We start from the raw sequence: 11,104 nt of genomic DNA, 5'->3' as shown, positions 1-11,104 counted from the left end.
AAACATAAACCTTCTATGAACTAATATTTCACCAATAACTACCTATTATAAAGTCAAAAAGCTCCGAATTCCTGAACTATTTCTTGATTTGTCAACTTCCGGTTTAAATCTGACCTAGGCTGAGACAGACAAACAAGCACTTGCTGTTCTGATGACCCCTAAAGTTTACGACATTCCTCAACACAGCTGCTGCAACACTGTCACATTATTTGAATGTGTCCACGCTTGGCTGAAAGGTAAGTTGTCTTTTATTTGGAAAGATTTGATTGGTATATTTGTCCCTGCGCTTTTATGTCATTAATACTGATCATTTTATAAAATACAATGTAGTTCAAAACTTTTGCTACTTGTTTTGAGATAGGCATTCCCTTACATTCCAAGTTTGACAGGTGGAAAAGACGTCTTAACTTTTTAGTTACCTGAATACGAAGTAATTTTTCTTGAATTAGATAAATAATATTAAAATAAGGATAATTTCTGGAAATACCAGTAGTCAAAGAAAGCTCAGCTAATTTAATAATTATTCAGCACATAAAAAACTTTTACCTACTGTTGGTAATGACTTAAGGGTAGAGTTTATGATATAAAATGCAGTTTTTGAAAAAGACATGGTATAAATCCTTTTTATGTAATTTGTGGGAGATTTTGGATATCCATGTGCACCAGTATTTTTAAATAAAAATATTTTTTTTAAAACAATGAAAAGTGTAAGGAAGTACATACATTATTATCATTATTTAAAAGTAAAGAAAAAAAAACAATAATAAAAGGCCATTACATTGGAAGAATTTATATGGCATACCATTTTCTATTCAAATTGATGGTAAAACAAAAATATTATTATTATTAATGTTAAAGATAATGGGGTAGTCACAAAGTAAATTAAAGTTTCATTGCGCATTGCCAAATTTATTTATGTGTAATATTTTTGCCACCAGAAGCATTATATCTTACCAGTCTGAGGCATGGCTTGACATGTTATCAGTCTATACATGGTAATTGTGTAGCTACAAAAGAAGTTTGAATGGATGTATTAAGTCATCACATTTTTGAGGTATTCTGGTATAGGGAGGCTTTGCGTCAGTAAGGTAAAGGGTATGCTGTTATTGTCTCAAAAGCGTGGTTAATGGATATACCAGTATATTACAATAATCTGTCAGTGTCTGTTCTACTAATTAGCTATAAAATAGGTTTTTCTTGATGCTGATAACAAATGGAAATTGCATAATAACACCTTTCATAGGAAATGCTTGCCATATGCTTATGTAATATTCATTGATTGTGAGCATTGAATTCCAATTAGTCAAGTGGGGGATTCACTTCTTTAAGCAAATACTGTATGCCAATTTGTAGCATATATCATTATATGTATGGTAAAACATTTATCTAAGGTCCCCAAATATTACAAATACAGTGCGTTAGTGGATCAAATATCTTAACTTCACATGGGTGTGGCCTTGCCTGTTAACGAAGCTTTTATCATTTGTTAATGGTTTTCAGCACATTAAACACGTCACCTTGAATGATGATGAAAGAGCATACTGACTCTTGTAAATTGATTGTTATGAAAAGTTGTTATGGAACTTGTTATTTGCAATGTGTTTATTGCTATGTAAAAGATAAATGATTTACTAGCTGACAAGTTGTCTAAAACATTATTGCCCAGGTACTTCAAAATGCACTTGGATATTGATGTTGAATTGAGGTACATCAATATCATCCAGTCCAAAAGGCTTTCCGCTAAGGGGAGGATGTACAACAATGTATGCCCAGTCATGATTGATTCTTCACGGTAGATGGTCTTGTCAGGTTTCTGCAATTCTGCAACCCAGTTATGTACTTTCTGATTGAAAACATGCATTTGCTGATTTTTCTAAATTAAAGGGGGTGGAGAACACACTGCATTACTGTAGAAAGCATTGCCCTTTATCGAGCATTTCACCTCACACAGCTAATTTGTCTCAAATAGAATGTTTCACAATATGCACATGACAGTTAAAAGAGTCTGATTTTAATTAGTTGTCACACACACATATAGATATGTTGAATTACTGGCTAAAAACTAGCCACAATAGGTGATCAAATGAGTAGCCAAACAGATTGCTTACATGCATTTGTCCAGTTTCTGGCACCTCTACGAAATATCAATTTTGTTTCTGATTATCTATGGTCACAGAAGCTGAACTCCAATCAGGGTGTGATAGCGAATGGGTAATTGATACTGATTGGTTTCTAGAGGTGAAAATCTTGTTCCCATGGCATGCAAGTTGGCTATCATAATTCAATTTACTTATAAAATGTGTGCAGCATGCAACTCTTGAAGGATATATCAAAGAAAAGATTACAGTAACTTGGAAAACTTTGAAAACCCATAATGAACTACATTGTAATTTAGGCATTATGTGCTCAATATGTTTGATTTATGCAAAAATGTCATTGTATATATTATTATTTTAGTCTTTTTTACATACATAATTCTTTACTTGCAGTAAGCCTACCTTTGGTTAATGGCTTATCACGGCCCCACTGCGATCGATCATCCATCTAGTACAAGAAACATGGCGTCTGGTTTCCAAGGTCAGGGCCAGGGGCAAAAACCACTGTCTAGACTGCAGCAGCTTCAGATTGATTACCAAGCAAAATTGATGAGAGAGAAGGAACAGAAGCTTGCAAAATTGTATGAGGAAAATCAAAAACGTGCAATGGAGCGTGTTGCTCAGAACAGTGGAAGAGGGATGGTCAGAGACTTCTTCAATGAAAGAAGAAACATTGCCAGTCAACAGTCAGTTGTACCAAACATTCATCAACATTATAAAGCAAAAAAGAAATATGAATATGGTGGTCCATCAGGCTTCCAGCCGTCAAAACCCCCTGTACCCCCTGGACATCAACCCCAACAAAAAAACAGTGCAGGGAGGGATAGAGCACACCCCCTTGCTCCAATTGAGCGGACAAAAACTTATGAAAGTGGCAGCCTCAGTGATGGTGCAGTAATCAACTCACCCAAACCCCCAAAGAAGCAAAGTGCTCGGCAATCTAGTAACCTAAAAAATAAAGAAAATTCTGGAAATAATTTACATTATGGTAGTGAAGGCAATATTAACTCTCCAGAAAGCAATGCTGAAAAACAGAATATACTGTCTGGTAGTTCAAAGGCTAGGGTTGCTAAATATAAGCAACGAAAAGCACAGGTTTTTAAACATGACATTGAGTCGAGTGATGAAGAACCTGTGAGAAATCAGTCAAAGCCAAAAGCAAAACCAAAAATAACAGACTTTCAAAAGTGGCAGATGGAACAAGATGCAGCTAGGGAGAAAAGGCTGGCAGCTCACCAACAACAACATGCTCAGAATGATGTATATGATGGTACTTTTGACAGAGATGATGGTGAGGAGGGTGGTGATAGCAATGATGAGGACAGGGAAGAAGCTGCCAGAGAAGAAGAAGAGCAGGAAGAAAGACGCCAGGAACAATTAAAGAAACAACAAGAAGAAAAAGAGCTTTTGAGACTTTTAGCAAAACGGCAAGAGGAGTTGAAGCAATTACAGCAGGAGAGGCTAAGAGCAGAAGAAGAGGTAATTTTGTTGATTTTTCTTTTCGTTACAGAAAATTAAAAAAAAAAACGTGGATTTCTTTTTTTTTTGAACAATATAAGAATTGTCTTTTTTTGAAATTCATAGAAACTGAATATAAATGCATTTGACCAAAAGAGATGCATATCTATTGTGATTAATGAAATGAGGGGTAAGTTAAGTTTCTGAAATGTTGATAGCAGAGAGTGAGAAAAAATGTGGACTGAACATGTGAAAAGAATTTATCATTATATCTGCAAAAAGAAAATATGCATGAACTTATTTCTGCAGATATACTAGTACATATTTTGTACTGTAATTGACAAGACAAATTCAGGTTATTGCGGTAGGTGTGCATGATTGTGTTGTAAATTGAAATTTACTTGGTTCCAGTGATATTCTGACATTTATTAGAATGGCACTTTTTTATGATTACGCCTTGGAAAGGCTAATCTGATAAGACAACAAAGTGGAAGTCTGGGTTGCACTGATACTGCATTATAAAGAAGTGCTAATGAACTTTTCCATACAAGTTTAATTGCATCTATTAGTGACTCAACTCTGAGCACTTGTCATGCATGAGGTATTGCCAAACTGATAGAATTTCCAGTCACTTGAATTTTGTTTCCCTTCACAACCTCTAATTTCATGAGCCAGCATCTTATTATTGCAGATAAAAATGTAGTAACCAATAACATGATACAGTGTTAGCCTTGTTGATATTACTACACTTTTGTCTATTGGATGCTTAATTCATAAGAAAAGTGACAGTATTTGATTTATTTCAATTCCATTTGTCTTTGAAATATAATCGCGAAAGTACAGATCCTATTATCAAAGAAACATTGCATTAAATATTAATTGATACATAGTATTTTGATCCTTTTCTGGATGTATGAGTCAGCAAAATGTAAGATAATATGTTGTTGGTTAGAAAAAGGATGAATTAACTCCAGAATTAAGAAACTGACCAATTAAGATAAAAATGAGTCACTTTTTTCTTTTCATTTTTGTCAGTTTTTTTTTTTTTACATATTTGCAAGACATGCTTATTTTCAAATGATTTAAGGCTCATTCCCAATGAAATTATTGTTCTATGTAGATCCATCCAGCTCTGTGGGGACTTTTACTGAATGCAATCAGATCAGTAGATTAACATGCCTCTTCCTTGAGTAGAATACAAGTACGTTGGAAACAAGAGGAGGCATGTTAATCTGTTAACCTGATTGCATTCAGTGAGAGTCCCTGTGGAGTTGGACTTTTATTTGTAAATTGATAGTTTTATTGGGAATGAGCCCTAAGATAAAGGTTTTATTTACAGGAGAAGAAACAAGCTAAAAAGGAAGCAGCAGAAAGGGAGCGAAAAAGACGTCTTCAACAAGCAGCCGATGAGCAGAGGAAAAGAGAAGAGGAACAGAGAGCACTGAAAGAAGAACAAAGAGGCAGAGAAGAAGGAGAAGAAGAAGGAGAAAGTTATGGTGCTTCTACTAGTAATGTTTCTCATTTTAATGGTCATTCGGGTCCAGTCCATGAAAAACCCATCACACCAAAAGATGTCTTCCCAAAGAAGCCAAGCAGAGTCAAACCTCATCCACCAAGCCGGCCCCCAGCTCAGCGAACTAGACACCAGCCTACACCAGACCCCGAACCTGAGCCTGAGATGGATCGCCAGAGGTCGCCACCAGCTGCTTTTTATGAAGAAGCTGCAGCCAGTGCTGTTACAGCTGATGATGTTGATATAGAATTTGCAGAATGCTCAATATGTGGCAGAAAATTTGCCTCTGATCGTCTTGACAAACACATGAAAGTTTGTGCTAAAAATGCAAGTAAAAAACGCAAAGTATTTGATCCAACTACAATGCGAACTAAGGGAACAGAACAAGAAAAATATGTCAAAGCCATTGCAAAAAAACCTGAACCGGTGAGTTGAAAGCATATAGGTCACACTTTATTTTCTTTTACCAAAACAAATTTGTCTTACTATACTTCTCCCCACCTCCTGCATCTAAGTGCATGCACACTCACACGGATGCATGCATGCACACGTGAATGAGCGCAAACATACACACTGTGTCTTCTAATCATATTGTTTCATTAGGTTCACACTTTCTTCTAGATTTGTGGTTCAGACTATAACCTGTTTGCCCTTAATTTGCTGGAAAAGATTATACTTCCTTATGAATAAAACTTCTTAAGTGGCCATGTGCTGAAAACAACTGATTATTTCAAGGTAACAATGACATACTGACAGACATGGTGACAGGTGGGGTGGAAATGGGGCCTATTATTAATTAATTAAAATTAGTAAGACGTGGGTCTGTGAAAAAGCTTTTAAAAAAAACTCTCTTGGTAAGAATCAAATGGTAATTGTGTTGAAGTACGGTTTATTTAAGTATTGAATCCTGTACCACCTCAAGACGAACACACTAGCTGTAATAGCAAAACCTTTTACGTCAACACTATGGTCAAAATCCTATGATAAGCAACATATATTAGATAACAGAATACATAAGATCAGGATTAAAGCTCACACAAATCAACCCTATTCCATGTAGAGGTTATGGTGAATCACTAGCACTGAGAGTGTAATATATATTTCCTCGTGGTAACGTCTTCTACACTTGTTTGGCTTATAAATCCAAATGTTTCGATCTTCATGTTACTTCCACTTTACTAACTTCATCACTTGAGAGCATGTTGGATAATTCATGGTGACAAGTCACATGACAGCTCTCAGGTTTCATACAATAGCTGAAAACCCCCTTGACAATTGAAGCAAGACTTTTAGGATGTGGATTGATGCCCCATGCAAGCATAGCACGGATGTTGCTGGAGCCAGCTTATTGATTTCTGTCCTGCAGTAATCAAATCATAGGTCATTGCATGTCCATTTTGGATCTGCACAAGCCTAAAATTACTTCCCTATCAATTTGATAAAATGAAAATTAATATGCTGAGTACACTGCCCTATATATCCTCTTTTATTTTCTTGACTCATTTTCACCCTCCCTTCCTTCTTCCTCTCTCTTTCTCATTATTACATGTACATGTATCTCCCCTCACTTTTTTTTTTCTTTTCCTCTCTGTGCTCTAAAAGTATCTTCCATTTCATTTAACTTTTCCATGTCCAGTTTTTCAAATTACTTATTATATTTGCTCTCCTCATCAAATCTAGCAGATGGATGGATTATAACAAATGAAGCAATACAATCAATTATAGAAGAGAAGAGGAGACTTGCTTTTTGCCTTCCAGATAACCTGGCTCAGAAATTGACTGCTTAATGTTTTAGAATTTTTTTTATAGAGCATAACACCTGCAGGCATTTTTCCATTTCATCCCCAATAATGTCTGTATTTTTCTCAGCTTTGTCGATCAAATTCTAGCTAGACTACCAAAAAAATCCTGATGTGATATATGTAGGAAATGCTGCCAGAGAGAAGCGGCTGCCTTTTCTGGAGACAAGTAATTACAACTCTGTTCAGGTTTACTGAGAGGTTATTGAAGATGCGGCTGCCAGAAGCCCATTTTTTAAGTGTAATTGGCTCTGACAACATCTTACACTTCGTTATAGCATGACTCACATCTAGTTGTAGTCAATACTAATTTTTTCCTCCCTGCACAAATTTGTTTGGAGATTTTTTGGCCTTTGGAAGTTCTTATGAAAAATAATCATGAATTCCCAATGGCTCATCACTTTTCAAAATGAAGATGAGAACCTTTTAGCAACTTGCATGGGGAGAATGTAAATCTGTCAAGTGATCCGAAATATTTAATTTCAATTCTTGTTTATCAGGTGAGAAGAAGAAAACCTTTGCAACGTTATGTCATGAAAATAGACAAATGAATAAATCCAGGTTCTCATAATTTCCCTCATACTGTCTCTCCATTACAAGATCGGGGAATGGGATTATCTTACCTTTCAGAGAAGTCTCATCTCCTCTAACCAGTGGAGATGGTTGCCATGCGTGATCAAAGTTTTGCTAAAGGAAACAAAACTTCCTTAAGCAATAAAAGGTCCTCATTCCCTTCTTCATCTTAGGGATAGCATGGATGGGAATTAAGAGAATCTAATTTAATTAAGATTAATCATTTTTCTTTCTTATATAGTAAAACTCTGTTCTTTAATGCCAGTTTTTCACTGGTCAAAATCCTTCTTAACACACATTTCTTGTAAAGTCGAGGGTCAAAATACAGTGATTAAAGCTGATGTTCTGTCAAAAATAATTTCCACTCCTATCTTTGGATGGATCATTCCAGGACCAAACTCCCTTGGGGCTCTTCAGATCCTCTGAAATAATGCAACATTTAACATTTTAAAAGGAAAGTACATTTTCCCTCTTGGTTAACAGTAGATGAAATTTTCATCAGCATTTGATATATGAGCAGCATAATTATAAATGTCTTTGTTTCATTATGCAGGCAAAGAAAGCAAGCAACTGGCGTGCACAACATGAGGAGTTCATCAGGAATTTGCAATATGCTAAGAAGATAAAAGCTGTTGAAGATGCAGGTGGAAATTTAGCAGATCTTCCCCCTCCCCCACCTACAGAAAACCCTGATTATGTCCAGTGCCCACACTGCCAGAGAAAATTTAACGAAACGGCTGCAGAGAGACACATCCCCAGGTGCAAAGAACTTAAAACAAAACCAGCCAAGAAAAGGCGATAAACAAGTGTTACCTAGGTGACATCCTTTTAATGATGGGAGGTCATTCTCATAGGCACAAACAGCAAGCTGAGAGATTATGCATCCAGGCTTATCGCATATATATGTATGTTTTTTTCATCAGTTATGGATCGTGACCATTTGCATGTTACATTGGTAACTACAACATAATCAGTTTGGTTTCCCGGAAAATGATAGATTTTTTATTCAAGGGGATCTACACTGCTTACAGCATGATTTTTTTATCCTTCAGAAATTTGATTGTGCTCATGAGTCCTGCCTATTACAATAGTTATGTCTTTGATGTAACCATACCTGATTTCTCACTATGAATTATTAATGAATTACACAATATTTATTTCCATTAATGATGAAAGCTGTTATTTCATTGCTGCAGTAAACTGTCTATCTACACAGAATACATGCATTTGATTGATTATAGTTAGAGTGGAGTTAGAAACTATTTCGTGGTGCTTTTTTTTCACAGGCATTATTTTTATTGTTCAATATCCTCAATGCATAATAAAAAGAAAAAAATAAGCATATTAAAAAAAAGAAGAATGAAAGTTAAGCAGATTTTAGATTTTTAAAATTTTGTTGTTTTGTGACATTAAACTTAAAGATTCTCACTACAGTTTTCAGGACCAACTTGGGACCATTGTTGTTAATGTTTTAATGGAAAAGTTAAGTTTACTTTTAATTTCACTAAAGCACTTTGCCAGTGGTATATTTTTGACCATATCCAAGTTATGTCTGGACTAGCATTACAAAGTAAATTGTTCTTCAATTTGATGGTATTACATATTTTAAATATTGTTGTTTCTGGCAACTTTTGCATTTCAGATAAATTAAGATTTATCCTTTATCTTACATTTAAACATATATTCATTTTTTTAATGATCAACTATGGATGGGGTACTTGTTATAAGTTATTTCTTAGTGATAATATTAGTAGATATAAAGTCAAAGTTTGGGTAATAACAGAATAAGCCTTGAACTTGCTTGGTTATCATATTTGTCACTCAGTTGTAGAAAATACGCAAGGTACATGTACTTCTCATTGAGTACTGTATTAGTAAACACCTCATATTTGAATTTCTTTATGACTGTTGATAGTAAAAAAAAGTTTTCAGTTGTTGGTATATTTTAATTGTTTGCTCATAGAACTATATATATTTGTAGATTTTGAAATAAAAAAGTTATTTTGATCATTTGAAATTTCTAATTGATACCTTTCCATTTAACAGTTTTAAAGAGATTTTTGCAACTGATTCAGAACCAATTTCTGATACTAAAGACATATTTGATATTGAACGCAATTGCATTCTTCAGGGGAAAAAAGGTCTAAATGCCACCCACAATGACTTTTAATTCAAAATGTAAGACAAAAATATGATTTACAACCCTGTTCAAAAAGATGTCTGTGAATGTCATTTTAAGGGTCCTTGGAACAGCAGGAATGCCCCTCCTTCATCCCATTAAAGATGCTGTTTTGCAGTGTTTTTACATGAGTCTCCTCGGTCTTCTAAATTTATTTAATCTGTGAATGTTGAAAAAAAGGAGGTGAATTTATCTATATTTGGCCGTGGCTCTTTTGGAGATGGCAGCGTACTCTGATGCACTGTTAACTCTGTTCTCTTTACCCGTACTGTCTATATATGTTAAGTAACCAAAACTTATAGTAGAAAACAATGAAAGAAGGGTTAGTTCACTTATTGACAGTTAAAATGTGTCATTTTTGTAAGGAAGAAATGACTATTAAAATAATTACCTTGTAATAAAGCAAAACAACAAATAAATTAATAAATGATGTCTGTTTTTATTATGAACTGCTGAATAAAGTAAGTGAAAAAATATTAAACATGAAAAAGTGAAATATCGCTTTATTCAAAGTCCAAAATTGGGTGAAAAATAAAACTGTGTTCGCATCAGTTTTAATGAAAATATTTTAAGGTCTAATATTGGAAGTCGGACCTTAACCCCCTCCCTTTACCAAATGTTTTATCTGTGTTAGGTAGATTTAAGTCGATCATCTGTTAGCTTCATAATGCTTTTCCTAAAATTGATAATTATGTGGTTCAAATTCAATGACAAAATAATTGCATTCTTATAGAATATATTTAAAACAATTTTGAAATGCAAATGTATACCTCAAAAGGCAAATCAGAAGTGTGCTGAGGATACAAAGATGACATGCCCCAGTCTTAAAAAACAAAATAAAGTCTTTTGGCTACAATATGCTTATGATTTAGCAGACTCTGCTCTAGGACCCCGTATATGAAATAAAAGTAACAGCTCTATTGGAACATAAAATTATTTACTTGGAATGAAGATATTAAAAGGAATTAATTTTGCAGTTCTACACGCAGGTAAAGTTATGTGTGCAGGCATTGCATCAATATTTTATATCACTTTTTGTGGGTTTTTTTCTATAACAGACAGGTGAGTCATTGTTTTAAGGCAGAAAAATGTTTACATCTCCTCCATCCATAACACTAGCTTTCAGTTAAGATTTATATTTTGACACCCATTTTTTTAGCATCTTCCTTTATTCATCTATTAATTGATTTTTCATTTTCATGAGTGAGGGAAAGAGGGTACCTTTGATTAATCAAATAAAAGGAAAACAACGTAAACCATGATAACCAATTTTTCTTTCACGTTGAAAACCAAAGGCATTATTCTGACATAATAGGTATATCAAGGAGCAGGGGAAAATAATTTTTGATCAAGGGACTACATCCAAAAGAAGAAAATATATGTGTCTTTCAAAGAAAGCATACACCATACCTGATGTTGCCAATTACACACATTCAGCGCATTTTTGACTGTTGACTCCATTTGTTTTCAGGTGCCATTCTACTAT

General features: G+C 34.5%; 1 protein-coding gene across 1 annotated transcript; it reads left to right on the top strand.

Annotated features, from left to right (window-relative positions):
• The first annotated feature begins 94 nt into the window (after positions 1-94).
• LOC106159850 (uncharacterized) lies at positions 95-9,449 on the top strand. The gene is made up of 4 exons (XM_087004589.1): positions 95-236; positions 2,490-3,575; positions 4,894-5,493; positions 7,993-9,449. The coding sequence occupies exons 2-4, from the start codon at positions 2,508-2,510 to the stop codon at positions 8,239-8,241; spliced, it is 1,917 nt and encodes a 638-aa protein (XP_086860715.1). The 5' UTR covers positions 95-236; positions 2,490-2,507; the 3' UTR covers positions 8,242-9,449.
• The last annotated feature ends 1,655 nt before the right edge of the window (positions 9,450-11,104 follow it).

This window comes from Lingula anatina, chromosome 2, assembly GCF_051362555.1.
Source record: "Lingula anatina isolate TDL-2025a chromosome 2, LinAna3.0, whole genome shotgun sequence".
NCBI lineage: Eukaryota > Metazoa > Brachiopoda > Lingulata > Lingulida > Lingulidae > Lingula > Lingula anatina.
The sequence above is the reverse complement of the archived record's forward strand: the minus strand, read 5'-3'. Positions and strand labels throughout refer to the sequence as shown.